This window comes from Plectropomus leopardus, chromosome 5 (assembly GCF_008729295.1).
Source record: "Plectropomus leopardus isolate mb chromosome 5, YSFRI_Pleo_2.0, whole genome shotgun sequence".
Lineage (NCBI taxonomy): Eukaryota > Metazoa > Chordata > Actinopteri > Perciformes > Serranidae > Plectropomus > Plectropomus leopardus.
In genome coordinates this window covers 24,094,820-24,116,317 of record NC_056467.1, presented here as the reverse complement: position 1 = coordinate 24,116,317, position 21,498 = coordinate 24,094,820, and the positions used below count along the sequence as shown (strand labels likewise).

The 21,498-nt window shown below is 37.7% G+C and overlaps 2 protein-coding genes across 3 annotated transcripts; both read right to left on the bottom strand.

Annotated features, from left to right (window-relative positions):
* Positions 1-1,141: 1,141 nt before the first annotated feature.
* Positions 1,142-7,973, bottom strand: rab34a (RAB34, member RAS oncogene family a). 2 transcript variants are annotated; one of them, XM_042486630.1, is made up of 11 exons: positions 7,520-7,973; positions 5,629-5,719; positions 5,452-5,543; positions 5,288-5,359; positions 4,241-4,342; positions 4,085-4,149; positions 3,878-3,929; positions 3,705-3,786; positions 2,715-2,805; positions 1,847-1,954; positions 1,142-1,758 (listed from the first exon to the last, which is right to left on the bottom strand). In XM_042486630.1, the coding sequence occupies exons 2-11, from the start codon at positions 5,701-5,703 to the stop codon at positions 1,691-1,693; spliced, it is 807 nt and encodes a 268-aa protein (XP_042342564.1). In that variant the 5' UTR covers positions 5,704-5,719; positions 7,520-7,973; the 3' UTR covers positions 1,142-1,690. The 2 variants fall into 2 exon arrangements, with proteins under 2 accessions (XP_042342564.1, XP_042342565.1); XM_042486631.1 differs by having other exon boundaries at positions 5,288-5,356.
* A 2,222-nt stretch (positions 7,974-10,195) lies between these two features.
* On the bottom strand, positions 10,196-20,235 carry tlcd1 (TLC domain containing 1). Its single transcript, XM_042487396.1, has 4 exons — positions 19,674-20,235; positions 17,712-17,794; positions 13,148-13,230; positions 10,196-11,725 (listed from the first exon to the last, which is right to left on the bottom strand). Exons 1-4 carry the CDS (start codon positions 19,877-19,879, stop codon positions 11,321-11,323), a joined length of 777 nt encoding a protein of 258 aa, XP_042343330.1. The 5' UTR covers positions 19,880-20,235; the 3' UTR covers positions 10,196-11,320.
* Between the last annotated feature and the right edge of the window lie 1,263 nt (positions 20,236-21,498).

The window sequence follows — 21,498 nt, the reverse complement described above, 5'->3', positions numbered from 1 at the left end:
TCCTGTTAACAGTTTTAGAGACGTCTCTTTTACCAATTGTTACCTAAGGGGAAAATACTTTTTGGGCTACAGAGGATTTTTTTTTTTAATTTGTGCAATACTGCGAAAAATTGGTTGTAAGGCTGTATATTAGTACATCCCTAATATAAAAGCCAATTGCTGTCGGATGCAGGACACGCAAACCAACTGGGGAACAGACCTCAACACAGCATCAGCAAAGAAACCTTAAAACCTCCAGCCCAGAGTGGACTTTCAATACAGACAGCAGATTTTGCATTAGCATAGTGAAAGTCCTGACAGCAGACGTGCTAGAGTTTACAGTTTGTGAATCAGACCCTGAAGCATCCTTACACTAATGAGCAAAAAGCGGGTCATATCAAATTTTATAACATGTTTAACCAAACACTAACGTGGTGTGCACGACTGCCAGTTAGCCTACAAGCTAACAAACACCATAAATAAATGATGCTTATACACTTACCATTCTGATACTATGCTCGTCGCTCATTTTGGTCCCCAACAGACTCCTCAACTGAGTCTGGGTCTGACTGAGACGCAAACATGTTTGTCTGAATCTCTCTGTTTCTTCTTATGCTAGCACTAGCCATCTTGGTGCACACCACTCATTAACGGTCAATCTAACGCAAGCAATGTCACAGAAAAAAAAAGCGGAAAGCAAAGGGAAAACATACTGAAAGCAAATTTCTCAATGAGAGATAAAAAGTAGATCTCTTTCCAGACCCTTTAAACTGTTATGTGGGAAAACCATATCAAACAGAATATTAGTATTAGTTTAAGTATAATTTAACGGTCCAGTGTGAACTGAAACTTCTCCTATCGGCCAAGCGTGTAGGAGAACTACAGTGGCAGACGCAAAAAAGTAAAAACACGAATGGCCCTACCGTGAGCCACTGTTTGATTTGGCTTTTCTTTGCTACTGTAAAAACAACATGCTGGACTCTGTGGAAGAGAACTTGCTCTGTATGTAGATATTAACGGCTCATTAAAGGCAACTCAAGTACAATTTTTGTTTTCAGGTTACTACACACTACTGAAAATGCAGTTATGAATATTTTATATTATTTATGCCAATAGATACCCCTAAATCCTACACACTGGACCTTAAAAACATGTCTGGAGAGGGACTTTATTTTTAGTCTTGCCTCTATTTTTGCATTTTCCTTTTGATTTACGGCACATTTTTACTTTTTACAGAAAAGTTGGGAACCTCTGATCTACAATGTTATAAAAACGGGTGAAGTACCATAAAACAGTCATTCAAAGCAACAGACTTAAGGGTAAACCAGAGTATTACGGTGAATTAAAAACTTAACAGTTAAAAATTACAAACTACAGCAGCGAGACTGAATATTTAAGCATTGACACACACACACACACACACACACACACCATGTTAAACATCCACAGTCGTTCTTTGGCATCTCTGCAGGAGCAGAACAGTCATTTTTTTGTGTAGCCTAATTGCTGTGTCACTCAGTAACTCCAGACAAGTTAAACTGAGCAACACCACAAGAATCCCCATCCCACAGAGGAAAACTCTTTCTAGGCCAGGAAAAACTGAACTCAAACATGTCAGGAAGTAAAAACTCCAGCGTCCCTCCTCCTGCTCTGACCACAGAAATAATTCCAGTCTTTTTCAGTCTGTACCTTTGATTTTAAACTCCCGTCCTTACTGGCAGCAGTTTGGCTGTTTCTTCTTTGACGTTGCGTACAGATTGTTTGTGTTGCTGTTAATTCCTGAAACAAATTAACAGCTGGGTATTAAAACTATGTTACAAATGTGACAGTTTTTTATGATCAAAGAGAGATTAGAGTGGATACTCACTGACAACTCCCCCAATTTGCCTCGACCCACTTTTCTCCAACTCGGCGAGAACGTTGGTCTCAAATGCCAACGATGCAACACGAAAGAAAAACTCTCTGACGTTTTCCCCTACAGCATGGAGAAAAAATAGATCAGTGTGGGACTGTAACCAAGTTATTGGAGTGTGGAGGAGCGCTGAAAGTTAGGTTTGACTCTCTCTAATAATATTTATATTCACTGAGCTTCACCTTCACCGTAATGTAAAGAAAAACTAAAAAAAACTGCCATCCCCTTTCTACAGAGGCCCTAATATAATATACAGAAATATTTCAGAAAACACAACATTTCAAAAGACACAACATTTCACAAAATGCTTCATTTCATAAAACACAACCACAATTCACCAAGCAAAACGGCATGTTTTGTTTTGACCCTCAGGGCTACTATTTTTGTTTTAAAGATTAAAATGTAATAATAATAATGATTTCATAATAGTTTTAATACAGCCCAAATTGCACATATACATGATAACGTGTTGCAAATATAGACAAACTGAACAGACTGTAGGGTCCCTGCATGTCTGGATCTATGATCGAGCATAAATGAGCTCTGAAAGTGCTCTGTGAGTCCTGTAATATGGTCTATGAAAAAACAAACAAGTGGTACTTTTACTTCTTAAATCTCCTCACATTTTGAAATTTAATATGATCAGCAAGAGAATACCAAAGTGAAAAAAATTAACCCCCTTTCCCTCCAAAAACAAAACAAAACAAAACAAAACAAAGTAAAACCCTCCAACTTTTCTGACCCCACCTAATATTTCTCAAACAGTCACTAGGTCAGTGGTGGGGTTACTGGCACTCATTTTATTTAATTATAAAACACTCACCTGTCAGTGATGACACGGCCCAATACTCCGCTCTGATCTCTTGTGCCAGTTTGAGGGCGTCTTGTTCGATCTGAGAATACTGAGCAGGAGACTGTCGGAGAGGAACCAGAGCAGGCAACATTAGATATAATGGACTCAAACACAAAAGGTCTGTGACTAATGATTATTTTAATGCTTATCTGGTCAATTACTTTGTGAGAAAAATGGTAGAATAAGTAAAACAATGGGGCCATTATAGTCATTTTATAATTTATAACATTATAACGTAATGTTGTAATGTCCTATGTAGACTCCATGGTGAGGCTTTCAAATTGATTGTTTTGGCTGATGAACAAAATATAGAAATAGAAAACAGCAAATGCTTGTTATTAAGTTGTGAGAAAGAGGGACCTTTTCTGAAAATTGACAATGACATAGTGACATATTTTCGAACAAATACATGTTCAGTTCAAGCCTCATACATCAATAACATTTCACTGTTTTTCATAGTCAATAGGAGTCCTGAAATATTTTATTCCACTGCGAGGGAAAGACTCAGGGACAAGAGAAGCTCTCAAGAAATAATCCAGTAATGTAATTTGTTGTTTGTTTGGGTTTTTTTTTTAGAGAGCCGCAGCATTAGCAAATACAAAAAGACAAAAACAAAATACCAGATTTCAGTGTGCTCAAACTATCTCTGGGAAAATGACAGTAGTGGAAAAGAGGAGACACAATTCAAAAAGTTCAAGAAAAATTCCTAAATAACTCTTCCCACCACTGCCTAAATACAGCTAGTGATGTTTTAAAATGCCTGCATGTCCGTCATTTCAGCCTCTATCAGAAAAGCTCTGGTGTCGTGAGAGACGGGGAAACAAACTACATTCCTGAGGTTTGATCCAGGACACAAATGCTTTGTGCTGCTGGCATCAGTCCAAACACTTAACATTTGACTCCAGTAAAAGACACAGAAACGTTCACAGGCATGCCCACTTAAAACAGTAAAAAACATACGCTCAGGTCTTTCTTTGTGCCAACGAGGAACAGCTGAACTGCAGTGGGGTCGTTCTCTTTCAGGGAGTCTTCCAGCCACTGCCTGCAGACAGAGCAAGCCAAGTTTAAGTCATCCAGCTGAGATGAAAAACTGCACAAAGTCCAAACAATCTGCTCATACTGAGTAAACTCACCTCACATGACCCAAAGAGGCAACATCATTTACATCGAATGCAATAATCACAACTGGAGGAAAAGAAAATGTGTCAAGTTTAAGAACCACAATTTCCAGCGATGTGAACACAGCTTCTTTTCTACCCTGACATTCTGTCCATGGAAAGAGGGCAGACTTTAATACATTTCTTATTAGTCTGCTGCCCTGTAACACACAAATCTCTCACCCTGGGCTCCTCTGTAATACGTAGAAGCGATGCACTTGAACCTCTCTTGGCCTGCAGTGTCCCAGCTGTAACACAGAGACAGACATGTGATCAGCATCAACCAGAGAGACTCCGTTTACTTTGTTTGATGTATCATAATGAAGATATTAGACTTACAGCTGCAGGCTGAAAGGAACCCCCAACACCTCAAAGCGCTCCATCTCAAAGTCAACACCGATCGTTGCCTTGTAGTTTTTATCAAAAGCATCTTTACAAAATCTGAAAACATAAAAAAAATCCTGTATTTATCTAAAAAAGAGAGTATATATTTTCAACAATTTGGTTTTAGATATTTTTTATCAAACAAAAAAAATTGTAAAAATAGTCACACCGCAATAATTTGGCTATTTACACCAATCCTTACGCTGCATTTTTTGGGATCCCATTGCGTGCTGCCATTGTCAAGTACTTGTCATATTAACACATTAAGGCTGGAGGCAGTTAGGATTAGGGCAACAAGGTCGTGGTTAAGGCTAGTACTAGCCAATCTTGGATAATCTCTGAGATTTGACTTGTAAATTTACAAGAAAAAAAATTTACTAATGATGCTATTTGTACCCTAGGTGCAAATAGATTCTGCCATAAAATACAGTGTGGAACCACCAATTTTTTAAAGGGTTGGCTTACCCAAATGTCCGCTTATATAACGAATTTTAGGGACTTTTCTTTGGTACAAAGTAGAGTTACAATGAAAACTTTAAAAAGCATGCTCTGTGGATTATTCACCCAAACAAACACAGCACCATTTCTGGAAAATATGTTGCCTTTTTAAATGCCTTAAACTTAATTTTAATGCTTTGAGCACCGGAAACATTTTTTTTATGCCACCACTATTGGATGAATGGTTCTGAGAGTAAAAAAGGCTGTTTTTCTCATGAAACTGCTCCATCTAAATGAATGAAAAAGCTTTGCACATATTGTATATCCCATGATTGTCTGTTGCCAATGATGGAAGAAGTACTCATATCTTTTACTTAAGTAAAAGTAGTGTACTTAGTTACTTTGTGCCAATGTCTATTACACTGTGTGTTTTAATGTAGATTTAACATTTAGCTGCACTTTCTAAATAACCGATCTTGAGGATTCTTGCTTCCATGCCTTTGTCCTCTGATTTATTTCGTGTTTCAGTTATTTAAACAGCACCAGTGACATGTTTGAGCTTACCTATTAATCAGACAGGTTTTCCCCACAGCCAGGTCACCCACAACAATGATGACCTTAGAGATTTTAAATCTGCTGAGAGGAACAAAAAAAAAGACAGCAACAAGTGAATAAGTGCCAAAAAACACCACATCCAGAGTCATGTGGCTGCTGGTTCCTGCTCTCACCCCACTGTGCCCGTACGCTGCTCCTGACAGGCCGTCCTCACTTTGTTGTTGAAATCCTCCTTAGTGTGCAGAGCTGCCTCTTTTCTGAAATACTACAAAAGAAGAAGACAGAGTTGTAAGGCTGTTTTAGAGTGATGGTGAACAACTAAAGGCTTTAATAACCGTTTATGATTTTACCTGAGGGAGCTGAGCGATGATACGGTCCCTTCGGACAGGAGGAAGGACACTCATGGCTGAAACTCGGACGGACATGAAGCTTTGTGGTGAGCTGGACAGAGAGAGAAAGACAGCAGCATAAATAACCTGACATTTTAAATTAGCTTCTTCATAATATTTAGACCTCAGTGAATGGGTTTTAGGTCCAGTCACCAGACCTGATGCATTTCTCCTGTTGCATGAAAATAAAACTTAAAACACGTTAAATTAATTATTTTATCTTTTATTTTACATAGACTTGTAAATTGATTATCAAATAACTTTTTGTCCAACTGACAGTCGAAAGTCAACCAATAATAAACTTAGATATACAGAAAAAAAGCAGAAAAATATTTTGAGAACAGGAAACAGTCAGGGGCCCAAGCTGTCCGGGGCCCACTGGCCTTCACCTGCAAAATTTTATTTAAATTAAGATGTACCAAGCAAGAAGAGAGTCAAAATTACCACAAAGACACAAAAAGAACACAAAGAGATGCAAAATAACTACAAAGAGACACAAAAAGATACAAAAGACCACAGAGATGCTAAAAACAACAACAGACGCAAAAAGACTGCAAAGATATGCAAGACCGCAAAGAGATGCAAAAAGAGACCACAAGAGATGACAAAAAAGACTGCAAAGATATGCAAGACCTGCAAAAACAGACAAAAAGACTACAAAAAAAATCAAAAAGTTCACAGAAAGACACAACAAGCAACTAAAGAGACACAAAAGACCACAAAGATATGCAAAAAGACCACAACATTTCTTTTTAAAAAACCTTAAAGAGATGAAAACAGACCACAAAAAGACACAAAAGATTATAAAAAGCTGCAAATTCTAAAAACAGATGCAAAGAACTACAAAGAGACACACAACCACAAAGAGTTGCAAAGACATTCAAAATAACAAAAAAGGCAATTGAAACAAAAAATACTTTAATAACTGATCTTTTGTCACATTTTTAATTAAAAAAAAACCTGATTGGACTGCTCTAACATGAATGTTGTCTGAGTCCTCTTTGATATTGAATTTAACATCTTTGGGATTTGTGATTGTTGGTTTTGAAAAAAAATCCCAACATTTTAGACAGAATTAACCAAAAATAAATAACTAAAAATAAAACAGCCAACACATTAGCTGATAATGAAAAAAAATAATTAGTTAATTGTTTTCTGATTTCACTGTGTTTGTTTTGGTTTTCTGTTGCCTTACTGCAAAATATTTCCCTCTTGTGGGACAATAAAGATCTCAACTGAACTTGACTGAATGCAACTGGCATATCTATGACTGTAGAAATAATGCACCCAAAAAGGAGAGAGGGGTGTATTACTACTTTGTATTTAAAATGTAATTTCCAAACAGTAAAAAGGAAATGACTCTGTTTCCGTACATTTGGGATTTCTCCTCCTCTGCCATCTGTATATCAGACCCAGAACATAGACTGTACCCCAGACTGAAAATATCTTCCTCCTCAGTAACAGTCTATACAGAGAGCCAGGCAGAGCTCCAAGTCAAACAATACACTGTAAGGGGAGAAAATCATAGTTTTCCATTGTGTGGCACTCTGACCACATGCAGAGTCAGACCAGACAACTGTAGTCAGAGTTGATCCACTTACTGAACAGATCTGTTTTAATCCTCTTGTTCATCAAAGCTTCTCGTAACGTTACAGAGGAAGAGGAGTTTGGTTTGATCCAACATAAATTTGAAACCAGGCCACTTTAAAACTCCATTTCACATCCAAACACCAGTTTCTTATTATCTCCATAAAATTGACCACGTTAAGAAGGATAAAAGTTACACGTGACCACATTCAACTTTAAACTGAAAACAGAAAAAACAGCGTGTTTGAGCAGCTAAAGAAGTTACCTCAGCGACACAGACTCCTCAGTGATCCGATGTGTTGTTGTTTTTTAACTTCCGTTGATGCTTTTTATTGTAGGCCTAATGTAGACTCATTCATGTTCATTGATAAGCACTGAATAGCTGATTTTATACTGATAGGAGCTGAAATCGATCCACGGAAGTTGAGGGGAGACGCAGACTGTGGCCGCCGCAGCTGCTGACTCAGATCCCTGGATTTCTTTTCTCTTTCCTCCCAGATTTTCTCCGCTCGGTCCCCTGCTGGACGAAATGAGGAATAATCGGAAATTGGGGGGTGTCGATCTAACAAAGCGAATCAAATTGAGCACATCTTACCGTCTCCTTTTACCATGATTCTTTATATGTATCCATGCATAGCAATTTATTCTTGTACACATTTTTTTACCTCCTTTTTTGCTCGTTTTTTGAAAGCAAAAGACTAAAGGCATAAGTAATGCTTCGAGAATCAGGTCATGCTTTGGAAAATATGGATAAAACCATCTGAAAATAAATTCTACGGAGTTTCTACATGCTTTCTTAGAGTTTATAGTCGGTGGCAATTATGTTTTCATACGTGTTTGTCTGAAAAGAGAAGATACTGTAACTTTTTTTGTTTCCTGTCCGTCAGTTAGATTTTTGGACAACAGAGGGCGCTCTAAACTTCTTCTGACTAATGTGGCTCTGTGTTATGGACAAAATGAATGGCAGGCATACCCTAAAATAATGAAATATAAATATTTCAGTAAAATTAAGAAAATATGTAAAGAGTATAAAACTTTCATTAAAAACGTAAAATTAGTACTTTCTAATTACTAAACTAAATATCATCAATAATTTTAATAATAACTATCATTAAAAGAGTTATCTGGAACCTATTTTCTGATGTTTTTGTGTTTAATTGACTAATGGAAAGACACCAGTCCACTATGGAAAGATACAGTCGACAGCAGCGGAACAGCCTGTGATATAACATTACCAGGCAATTGTGCACCTTTAATTAAAGTCCACTTAAAGTGCAAGTTTTTTTCCACTAGCAGGCTCAGACTGTTATTATGTGTCAAAGTGTCAAAACATTATGGAAAGGATCCCTACAGAAAAAAAAAAAAACAAAAACAGGATTTTATCATTATAAAATGCACTTCATCCAAACTTGAAAGACACAAAATGAAACTCACAAAACCATCTTTGTCCTTCTTTCAACTGTCCCAACAATCAACAACTCTTGTTTGGTTTAAATAAATATGAATTCACCCAGTTAGATGTGAAAATATGCTGACCCCATTCATGCTAAATGACAGTTTCACTCAAGTGGGATTTTGAATGCAGGACCTTAACTTAATGGAGTATTTATTCGTTGTTGTATTGGTACTTTACTGAATGGTATAACAATATCTGATTGTAGCTTTACCAGACATCTCAGGTGTGACTGCATTAATGTAAAACATCAAATCTTCTCCCATCAGTAAATTGCAAAAATATACATCACTACTTCTTTTATTTTGAAAACATCTTTTTTAATTTTCAGTATCACTCAAATGTCCAAAAATAATGGATTTCTAAAAAAAAAAAAGAAACAGTTATTACAAGATACATCGTGGCCACAGTCAAATTAGTTTACTGCAAGTTTATCTAAAAAATCCACTCAAAAGCATACATACCAGTCTGCACTTTATCTATACTTTTCTGTACAGTATCTCTGTCTGTGCTTTATTCATTTTAAAAAGGCACTGTGGTAAAGGCAATGCAGCAAAGAAATAAAAATGAAATGTACTGATCATTAGATTTTTTAATGACTCTGTCAGCACATAAAACATAAAGCAGACGGGGCGCCCAGTAGCTCAGTTGGTAGAGCTGGCGTGTCTGTGTTTGAGGAAAGAGCGGAAAGAAGACAACATCTGTCTATCTATCTTATCTAAAAAAAAAGCATCTATTGGGCAAAAGAACTATTTCACAAACCTAACACACCATGGGGATACTCTTCTATTGCTCCACATCACGTCTAACTACAGGTGAAAATCAATCAGTACTGATTGTGCTGCTACCTGCTCATCATGAAGGGTTTCTCACAGTGTCCACCTCTTCATGAGCTTAATTATCAGACTATTAAACGGCAGGAAGATCCAGCTTCAGCCCAACCTCTAACAAATGCCAACAGATATAAAAAAAAAAGAACTGTAAGAGGACCATAAATTGTCCTGTGTTACAATTAAATTGGTCCTGTACCAGTTTAGTCATAGCCCAGTATCTCATCAGTCACAAATGGCGTCATAGAGACAGAGAAAGAGAGTGAGTCTGTTGCTGCTAAATTTTTCTGATGGACTAAAGGAATAGTTTGACACTTTTGGAAATTAAGACTCATTTATGCTCCCCTTTAGATAGGTATATGAACACGAATGAAGCCTTCTATCCGTACTTTGCGTTTATGCCGTCTGTATTTGTGCATGTTTTCTAAAGGTTACGGTTAGGGGTGAAACCGAGTAGTGCCACAGGAAATCGTGGGGGCATTGTAGTGTAGTTCAAGCTAGACATGACCATAGGACATGACAAAGACATTTAAAATTGGTAATAAACAGTAAAAACAATTCTGCGTCCACATGTTGTGATGTATTTAATGGTCTCACAGACAATCATCCACAACACTGTCTCCATTATATGGTACATTATTACAGGAAACTTACTGGAAAAGGGGAAAAAAAGCTAGCTGGGAGCTTTCCAAAGACAAAAAAACATCCCCATATCTGTCAGCACCTCTGAGGCTCACAAATAAATATGTTATATCTTGGTTGTGTGGTCTGTACATAATTAGTGTTAAATGGATTTTTTTTTCTTAATTGCAGAGCTAGGCTAGTTGTTTCCTTCTGTTTCCAGTCTTTATGCTAAGCTATGTTTACGGGTTGCTGACAGTAGCACCCTCAGTCGACTGATATTCCCTCATGTCAAACAGTACTTTTTTTGTAAGCTTTATCAGCCAGATTTAGCTGCAGAGTAAGCGCCTAACTTTTCGCTGTTCTCTGGTATATGCAGCTGCAGACACAGACCCAGGGTTATCCGCAATAACGTTATTTTCTGCTTAGAAGTAGTGAATTTACAACTCACAGCACCTTAATATGACAGTTGTTGACTTTTGTTTGACATCTTTTATTGTCTCAAAATGTTGCAAAATATCGATCGCTTGTTAGCGTCGTTAGCCCGCATCAGCTCAGAGGGCAAAATTGGCTTGTTCACTATATTAGGTGAATCTCATTGTCACCCTGAACTTCCTGCTGAACTCTGTTTCAATCTCTCAAACTGTATATAGACAAAAAAAAAAGAGTAGTAGAATATTTATACTGAACAGCCATTTGTGATTCGACTGACATTCTGAGTTGGGTACAACCTTACTGGTATGAACTTTCTTATCTAACTCCTGCCAAGAAACATTTAAGCATAGCCTATTTCCCAAAACATTCAGCTATTCCTTTACACAATACGTGATACTGAAAATCTATTTTATATAAAAAGTAAAAGCAGTAACAAGTCATGGGTTTGAGAGATGTTAAAAGAGTTTTTAACTCAGAATATTGGCTTCAGTTATAGTGGTGCTGCACTGTGTATTTACCCTGTGAAAAGCCACCTTTCTGACTTCCAAACATTGCAGAAAAAGGCTGCATCTTTTTCCACCAAAAGTTGTTCTGGGCTTTTTTTTTTCTTTTGCAATGACACAACAAAAAAAAAACATCCATCATAAGGAATGGTGTCAGTTTGACAAAAATGTGTAAACTCCTGCCCTGAATATAAACATGACACAGTTCTGTAAACCTCCCCCAGTCAATCAGAGAGAAACTTCTTAGAGTTGTTGTAATGCGTTCCATTCTGTCCCACAGATTTCTTACTCTGGTGGAAGAAGTCAGAGCGTACAAGGCGGTAGAAATAAATCAGCATCATGATATTCATCACTATTATAGGGATGAGGAAGAATAAACCGTGGTCCAGCCAGGAGTAGTTGTGAATGATGTACCAGGTGAGGTAGAACTGGGTGCTCAGACGAAACGTGATGTAGGTGAAGATGTTGGCGAATTTGTTGATGTAGTACATAGTGGAGGACTGAGCATTTGCCAACTTAAGCAACAATCTCAGGTGGAGGGTGACGCTGTTGACCTCCACAAAGAGAGCGATAACAGCACCGGAGACATACAACTCAGTATAGAGGGTATACAGGAAACACGAGATCACCTGAGGGGGAGACAGAGACAGGTAGAGGTGTTTTTACAACTGACAGCTAATCTCTGGTGTTTGTTTTGTTCATTGTCTTTATTTGTGTTGCTTTTATCCTTTCCTTTGTCCTTTTTCCCTGTAAGACATTCTGTAAGCAATACTCCTCAAAAAACACCTTAAACCCCACTGTTACTAAAAACTCAAGCTTCTAATGCCGTACTTTTAAAAAAAAAAAGTCCAAACCCAAAGAAGTTAACTTTATGTTTTTAGTGAAGAAGCAAAAGTTTTCAAAGATACCATATGTTTCAGGCTGAATTTTGGAGGAAAAAATCATATAAAATGCCTCATAAGTCTTCATGATTCAAGCATTTAAGCATTTAACTTAACTCAAACATAGCTTCAATGGAACAAATTGTTAAACAATAAAATATATACCGATCGGCCATAACATTGAAACTGATGGGTGAGGAAAAAAACATTGATCATCTCGTTACAATGCAATGTTCTGCTAGAAAATGTCTGGCACTAGCATTTATGTGGTTTCCATGTGACGCATACCACCCACCAAACCAAACATTATTAAAGACCAAGTACATCCTTCAGAATATTAGCACTGCCACCATGCCACACACACACAAAAAAAAAAAAAACGCTCAGGAATGGCCCAGGGAATGAGACAGAGAGCTCAAGGCATTGATCTGGCCTCCAAATTCCCTAGATCCCAATCCGATTGAGCATGCACTGGACATGCTGGTACTCAAGAGCCAAGTTTGATTCATGGTGGGGCCCCCTTGAATCAGACTTGGCTCTGACCTGTCAAGGCATGGACACAGGACCTCTAGGGGTGTGTCCTGTGGGGTCTGGCACCAATGCAATGGCGGTCTTGTGGGTTGCTATGCAGGGTATTGGTTTGTCCCGAAGATGCTCGATTGAATTGGGAATTGCAACAGTGTTTCAGTGGGTGGTCTGCTTCAAGTGCCATCTACTTAAACGCAAAGGTTTCAAAGGTTTCCCAGCAGATCATTGAATTGCATCAAGATAATCAATGCTTTTCATTACACCTGTTGATGGTTTTAATGTTGTCACTGATTGGTGTCTTTGATTCTGTTGGAATTTATGTTTTCAGCCTTTTGCTGAGTTGACATGGAAATCATGGGAAAAACAAAGAGTTTGACAGAATGACAGGACAGTAAACGAAACATGCCTGACAATATGTTGCTATAGTGATGCCAAATTGTTTACAAAGAATGGTATAAATTATAGTAAATAAAATAATTCAAGATAAAGACTGAACAAAAAAAACACTCTCCATGCAGTTAAGATGCCATTAACTAATCTGCTGAGTTTCAGTAATCTTCTGCTCTGTGACAACATGCTGCATTCAGCTCAGCTCAGGCTGCAAAAACAGTCTTCTACAGTCTTTCACACACGTCATCTTACTATTGTATGATGGAGTAAGAATTCCCACGCTCCTATTGCATGTCCTGTCAGGATAATATCAGCTGCATCCTGCACAAAGTACCCTGAAAGGGAAGACACAGGAAGTAGATGAGGTTTTTGCATATGCATTTCATATTTTACTGTTTATTTGATCTTTGAGTTGAGTTTTTCCTAAAAACATTTGCGGACATCCCAGCCTATTTGGCACAATACATAAACGTACGTAGATAAGTGTACAGTTACACGTTTAATTTACTGTAGCTCCGTTTTTGTTAAAATCTATTCAGCATATTGCAGTGTTGTATGTTTAATTTGGTAGGTTGATATCTGACGTGTGTGGTTCCCCCTAGGTTACAGTCATATGTGTTTTATTTCCTTTAGTTTTCTTCTTCTTACCTTTGTATGTTCTGTAAGTAGTGCCCATGTAGACTGGGCGTCTTTGGGTGTGTAACAGTTTTTGTTAATACTTGTGAAAAGCTTTGTGTGATTGTCTTTTGCTTGCCAAAATATCTTAAACATCTTTGTGTCTCTTCAAACAGCTTGAACAAGAAAGCAGAAATGACAAAGCTGTAGGAGGGTTTGTTAAGTACAGTTGTTTCACCACATGAATTGGCAATGTCACCAGCCAAGCAGATAAAGTAAATGTAAATGCATGGCTGAGGTGATAAGGTTAGATAGAGCTGGTGTTGTCTACCAGTTCAGGCAGGTTTCCAACCACAGTTAGTGTTTAATCTCATTTCACCTTAAAAATTGATGTAATAAGAAATTCATCAAAAACAGTTAGGAAATTCAGCTTTAAAGCTGGGGTACGCAGTTCAATTTTGCTGTCACTGGGCAAAAATCCCATATTAAACTTTGAGCATATTGAAATTCAAGTGGACTGAGAGAACATTACACTTCTGCACCTCCTCCTGGCTCTCCTGGCTGGAGAGAGGGCGTTCCTATTGGCCTTTCCGCAAATGTAGATATGATATGCGTGCACGTCCCTCAGGTGAAAGCCTGGTTTATTGTAAGAGTATCCTGCAGAGAAAGTTGCTGTTCAAGCATGGGCAACAACTGCCTCAAAGGCAGAGCAACTAAAAAAAAAGTAAAGCGAACTTATCCAAAAGAGTCTTCAAGAGTCTGACAATAGAAGACATTAAACATGCCAATATATGCATAGCACTTAAGTAATGTGGAGAAGATGTTGCTAATAGTTTAGCAACAGGAGCATAAGGCTCACAGCTGTGGTTTTGTGATCATGTTTGGCTGTAAAGCCATGAATCACATGTATGCTTTTTTAACTAACATGGAACCAGTTACGTTCTGGTTCCTGCAGTAACTCTTGAACTATTCAGAGCATTCTGACCAAAAAAAAAGTTGTTTTGAACCCAAAAGTTGGTTCCCAGCTGGAACTAAAAAAATAAAATAGTCTTGCACATAATAGTCTTCTATGTCTTCTTATCATGCATAGTTGGTTTATGCTCATTTTAGGATTAAACAAAACATCTGTTATGACAGAGAAAAAGTTTGCAGGTCATCAATGTGATCTGCCATTATGCTCCTGTTGTTTACTTTACTTTACTTTACTTTACTTTACTTTACTTTACTTTACTTTACTTTACTTTACTTTACTTTACCGTTGTGTTTTGGACATATCCTTGATTACAATGGTTCACTAGATAGTACCGAGGTTCCTAGAGTCCATAATGGAACCAGTTCATGAACCACAGCTAACTTGGTGGAAAAGGGGTAAAGATGTCCTCCACCTCTCTCCCCACTGCTACAGACCACCGTTTCGGGAAGAGAGCAGGCAGCAGTTCTGGAGGATGACTCCCAGTCAGTGGCTACATCAACGCAAATTCAGTCAAAGCCAGCACAAACTCCAGCTCCAAAGGACTGAACAGCCCTTCCCCCCCACCAGATCAGCAAACTTTCTGTTGCTGCTGTTACACAGGTTAGACCTGGCACTGTCACAGGCCACCAGCTCGCTGTGACATCCGTCTCTGGGGGGGTTTGCACTGCCCAAATTCAAGCTGCCACAGCCACCAACCAAAGGACTGTCTCCATATTTGCTGCCAGCTCTCCTCCCAGGGGAATATGTTTCCAGCAGCAGTAAAACTCTCTTTTATACGAGGATGTTAAACATGCCCCCAACATGCAGAACCTGTTTTGTTCAAAAAACAGCAGTTTGCAAACATTTACTTTTTGTTACCGAGTATTAGTTTAGTACCTTGAGACTTTTCAAACAAAGTGTTCATTTTACTACTGCAGAAAACTGACACTTATTACCCCTTTGGCATGGTGATAAAGAAAACATCAGTTTTCTTGTGCTGCACTCAGATGCCTTTCACTAGCATTTAAACCTTTAAAACCTGAGCAAATTGGTTTGATTTCTTTCAAAAACATGAAAAAAATACATAATGAGCAACATGGCAAGAAATGTCCCACAAACTACAAGAAATTAGTAAAAGAGTTATGAAGAAATATTGGAAAATTAGCTTAAAAAATGTCCAGAAAACTATATTCATAATTCTCTTAATTAGATATTTTAAATCATGTTACAGGAAAAATTATTGGTGCTCTCTTGAGGTTGTTTTCTTTTTTTAAGTTTAGTTTTTACATTACTTTTTTGTGTGCTTATTTTCAGGTAATTTTCTTGTAACTTTTCACCTAATTCTTTGCAATTTTTTGGGAAACTTCTTGTTTAGTTGCTTGTCACCCTCTTCCCATGTTTTTGAAAGACATCATGCCAATTTGCTCAGGTATCAAAGGTTTAAAGCATATACCGGAAGATCAGCTTCTTATAAGGTTATGTTAAATATATCTGGCATTACAATACAAGAATCCCAGTGTTACTTGTCATTAATCAGGAGGCATTAAACTGAACTGATCTGACAGCAGTGTCAAATGTCTCTCTTCATCCGTGTTTTTAGAAGATACCAACTAAACATTTCACAGCATAACCACAGTTATTACGCTGTGCAGGCAGTGCTTCTGTGCCTCTGTATGACTGACGTGCTGTTTCTAATGAGACACAACCCGCCCCTGTGTTTAAGAATATGACCTCCAGTATCTGCTGTGGCCTCAGTGGAGCTCAGAGCTGTTCGTGGTTGTCAGGGCAGATCTCCACAGATTTGTGTCTTCATGGTAACATGTAAGACTTAACCACACACAGTGCAGCTCAACCAGACCACCGAGTCATCTGTGGATTATGTTTGGTGTCCGTGGTGATTTAGAGGAGACGCCCGTTTGTCTGTTCTGAGAATCAGGTGAGAGGGGGCGGACCGTTTCTGTTGTTTCTCTGAAAAGAAGCAATTGAAAAGGCAGCGGTTCCATACCCCAAAGATGTATTTAATCCTCAATCTAAAAGATGGCAGAGAAAATGCTGTAAACACAGGGGACATGCAGGGGGACTTTTATTTTGATGAAATCAAAGACATTTTCACCATAAACTGAAATATATTATATATATAAGCATAAACAAAAAATGGTATGCATTGCCACAAAAAAATGCAGAATGCAGAAATTAAGGGTTTGATGTAGGGGTGTGGCACATCATATTGTTCATCATAACACAGGTATATTTTTTCATTTGATAAGATCATTCATATCATGATAACTGTAAAAGTCCTATTTGTTGACATAATGATATCATACCGTTACACACAACAACGAGAAGCACAGCTAAAAGCAAAACTGCTACCGGCTCCTCACTGAAAATGTAAAGGCAAACTGTTGACATTTAAAACTTAACAGCTATTTTGTTGCAATTCTATGTTGCTGATTGTTGATTGTTGTTGGTGGCTGTTTTTCAGTAATCTATCATATCATCAAGAAGAGTTATCGCAAAAATACCCCATACGCTTATATTATTTTACAGGCATATAGCCCACCTTAAGTTTGATGCTCAAAATTTCCATGGGGAGGACACCCCTGGATAATTTCCTGACGTCTTACAGGCACATCAGTTTACAGTTTAATCAACAAAATCCTCAGTAGATTAATGCATAATGACAATAATCCTTTGTTGCAGCTCTGCATTTACTATTTCAAACCTCGAGCAACATCACTTTTCTTGTGTTGCTTTCAGACAACTTTAACATATTTAAACATTTGTACCCTAAGCAAATTGGTGTGATTTCTTTCAAAAACATGGAAGAAAAGGCTATGAGCAACTTAAGAAACGTTCCATCAATTGCAAAAAAAAAATATTAGTCTCCGAAAATAATTTTTAAAAAGATATTTATAATGACAAATTTAAAATTATTTCACAAAATTAGTCTTATTTTTTAAGCACTTGTCACAGGTCTATATATTTATTTATTTTACGAATGAAATTTTTGGATTATTTGCTTAATGCCTTCTTCCCATGTTTTTTAAATCAATGAAGCCAATTTGTTCAGGTCTCAAAGGGTAAAACACAACAACCAAGGAAAGTTCTCTATTGACTTAAAATTTCTATAGAAAAGATCTCAAAACACTATTTTAATACTACAACTTCCTCTAGATACCACAGCCTAACTTTGCAGCTGTTTAAACTGTCATCCTGATGAGTCATTCTTTTCCTTTTGCATTTACTGACCTGTTGAGATGCAGACAAGCAGGTAGGACAGAGGGGTGTGGTAAGAGTGAAGGTTGCTCAACGTCTCTGGCCAAACCAGCGCACTGTAGAGAGGCACATGTTATGGATAGATGGATCACCTCACTCAGACATACATTGGCTCACTCCTGGAGAAAAGCCTGACTAAGCAGAGACATTAATATCAGATATTAGGGCTTTTTTAACCTCCCTGAACAATAGATATCCCCTGCTTTAAATAGTATGAGAAATATTATTGTTTCAATTTAATTTTAAATATTTTTTTACAATCTAGCTTCTATCTGTATCTATATATCTATTATTTACACAATTGTGCAACTATTTTTCTCTGGTGTTACATTATTCTTTGACACTTCTTACTGCTGTTGGTAAAGGGGGCACACCTCAAAAAGCAAAGGTCTCTCTATGTCCACTCCCTGTATAAACACACCATGACAGAATAATTGTTAACCTTTTGAAAACTGAATCAACATCAGTTGTCTTTTGCTTCGTTCACACACCTTTCACAACTTGTTTGACCCTTTGAAACACAAAGAAATGTGCAATTGCATGAAATTATTAAAAGGTGACAAGATATTAACTAAAAATTATTTTTAAGAAGAGGGGATTATTAGAAAATTATCCCAAAAAAATTGAGAAAAATGTCTAAAAAGTATCTTTATAATTCTAATAACGATATATATAAAATTATGTTACATACACAAAATAATAAAATACTTTAAAAAATCTGCACTTTCTTTTTTTGGCTTATTTTCAGGTAAAAAAAAATTGGTTGCTAATCTTCTCCCCAAGTTTTTAAAATAAAACTAATTTGCATAGGTTTCAAAGGGTTAATAAATAACCTCTAGTCAGTCATATAGTGTGACATGTAAATTAGTGTACTGTTTCACTTTTTTTTTTTTTTTACTGTTAATTCACACAAATGTATTGACAAATAAGCGAGATTGCAGATAGCGGTGTGAAATCTGACATCCTACTTCTCAAATTGTAAAGCCTGACAAGTTGATTTTACTTTCAAAAATCTAGGAACCCAATTTCTTTGGAAAATTTAGTATGTCCTTGATTTTGTGAACTTGTTGCAACTTAAACATAAAAAGTTTAATTAAATCAATATTTCTAAATTTTAGCAAATTCAGGAAACCAAGTTTACTGTTCTCTCTCTCTATATATATATATATGTATGTATTCTGCTGGTTACAAACTGGTAATATTCCCATAAACATGTTAAGAAAACAGAACTTGCAGAACTCCTAACTTCATCATTGGCAAAATCCTCTACATGATGATCAGGCTAAGTTAGATTAACTCGGTTTACTGAAGTTGCTAACACTTAAAAAGAACAAGGCTTTTCATTTTGCAACAACTTCACAATATTTAGTAAATACAGTTAAATTCAAAGTAAACTTAACGGAAAGATTTATAGTTATATTTCCTTTACTTTTTCAAGGCAATCGGTTTCCGAGTTCATTTTTAAGGATGATCCACTTGTCAGATTTTACTGAGCAATGTTAAAAGCTGAGTCACAAACCCTGTTCCCACCCCAAAAAATAGTTTCTCATGATGCACAGGAATCATTGAGCCAGCAGGTTTTTCCAGTTGATGTGTCTACAGGTGCAGCCAACATGTGAGCCTAAAAAGATTTAGTTCTTCACAAGAGAAATTCAATTTAATCAGTGCAAGCTCATAGCATTATTATGTGGCTCATACTTTACAGTGGTATTTCCCTCCCCACTTAAAAATGCCATTCTCTCCCCCGGCCCTCACCCTGTCTGAACATGCCCTTCTTCTCCTGGCTGCCACAGACTGTCACTGCTGGACACACACACACACACACACACACACACACACACTCACATCATGTGGACTGTGAATAGACAATGGTGTCCCCAGTGTGGATGGGTGGATAGATGGGTGAACAGACAGATGTTTTGGATGGAAACTTACCAGGTCAAGGCCCATGTCCCAGTCAGCAGAGAGTGCACCATTGACACAGAGAGGTTCCTCCACTTCCAGGAGCGAAAGTCATCCTGTTTTACCACTTTAGGCACAGGCAGCCTTTGGAGCAACCGGTGGGTCAGTCTGAAAATCAGGGAGAACACCAGCAATGAGGGGCCGGGGTGACGCTTCAGCACAGGAAAAAGGGCCTCCATCCTCTCCTCCTCGCCCCCTGATCACCCTCTTATTTTCTGTTGCCTCCTCCCTTCGCGCTTTCCCGCTGTTGGCTTTTTCACGCTATTGTCAACGTATTCCCAGCTTGGTGATGCACAGTTATGCACGGTATGAGATGGGAGTGTTCTTCAGGATCCTGTTTGAACTTAAGTTTTTGTAAGTCCGCAGATCTGATTCTATGGGCTCTTCCTTCTCGCTGTTTCAACCAGATGAGGGGGATTTGGAGGGGATTCCCGTGTAACAGCTCATTCCAGTGAGACGGTGTTTGTCTTTACGCAGCGCCTCGTAATGTTGTTGCCTCTCTCTCTCTGTGTGTACAGAGTGAACAGGGGGAGTGTTGGAGAGGCAGCGGGGTGGGTGGTGCTGATACTACTGCTGCGCTCTTTAACCAGAAAAACAAGGAGGGGTCGAGACTGCGATCACGTTACACAAGTAAAAAAATCACAGAGCAGGGCTGCCAAACGTGATTTTGGGGGTAAGCGTGTCTAAAAAGTCCGACATAAATGTGTTCAAAAGCTGCATTGTCACCTTAACTTTTATGGCTACCAGCTCCGCCCTGTGCGTAAAGGCGCTCCTTCCTCTACCGCACGCATCTAATTTATCCATTACAACAACAATACTGGCTATATTGGCAAGTATCTAAAACGCAGGGTGTGATTATTTTATTACTAGCCTAAAAAGCTATAGGAGAACTAATATATTATAAGCCGAAACGTTTTGGTATTTGGGGCAGGAAAAATCTGTTTACACTGTGCCATTGGTGGATTGGAGTATACAAATATTGTAAATAAGCAAAAATAGCAGTGTCACAAAGTTAAAATATTGTATTACAATTAAAGCCTTGCATTTCAGATTACACCAAAGTAAAACTACAAATGTGTTATTTCTAAATGTCCTAACATATCAAAATAAAACTTCTGATTTTGCAGATTTGCCTCTTTCAGAGTGTTATAATTTCATGTTATTTTATATTTATGAAGCTCAACGGAATTTCAGTAGTAAAATAAATGTAGTTGAGTAAAGAGCAAATGTTTCCACTCTGAAATGTAATAGAGAAGAAATACAAAGTAGCATAACGAGGTAATCCTTAAAGGAACAGTGTGTAGCCTAAGCTTTAGGGGGATTTAGTGGCATCTAGTGGGGATGATTACATATTGCACTAAGCTGTAACCTCAGGTTAGGATTCCCTCAGAGTTTTTTGTTCAGGAGGTTTTTATTGGGAGCCCAATTATTAAACAGAGTTTTCTTCTCTTTCAGTCCAAAACAAATAAATACACAAACCAGTTGATTTAAACTGATAAAAGCAATGAGTAAAGTCCAAACTGCATGGATGAGGCCCCATTCGCTATGTAGATATAAACGGCTCATTTTAAGGCAATGAAAATATTATGGTTCTTATTTTTAGGTCATTATTCACTAAAGAAAACATACTCACTTTATAATATTTAATTTCTGCCCATATATCCCCCTAAATCTGGCACACTCGGCCTTTAAGTGAAGTACCAATACCTCAAACATCTACATGCATAAACCCACTGATTCTCCTCCACTCAGACATCATGAATTGGGCTCTCGGTTGTTTTGCTCCTTCTTTGTAACT

Coding starts and splice junctions, on each gene's coding strand:
- rab34a (XM_042486630.1), bottom strand. CDS start 5,703: ATGTCCGTCCGAGTTTCAGCCATGAGTGTCCTTCCTCCTGTCCGAAGG. Junction 3,930..4,084: donor GTATTACAGAGGAGCCCAGG/GTGAGAGATTTG, acceptor CTTTTCCTCCAG/TTGTGATTATTGCATTCGAT. Junction 3,787..3,877: donor GCCTCTTTGGGTCATGTGAG/GTGAGTTTACTC, acceptor CTCTGTCTGCAG/GCAGTGGCTGGAAGACTCCC.
- tlcd1 (XM_042487396.1), bottom strand. CDS start 19,879: ATGGAGGCCCTTTTTCCTGTGCTGAAGCGTCACCCCGGCCCCTCATTG. Junction 17,795..19,673: donor GGGACATGGGCCTTGACCTG/GTAAGTTTCCAT, acceptor GCCTCTCTACAG/TGCGCTGGTTTGGCCAGAGA. Junction 11,726..13,147: donor TCTTACTCCATCATACAATA/GTAAGATGACGT, acceptor TCTCCCCCTCAG/GTGATCTCGTGTTTCCTGTA.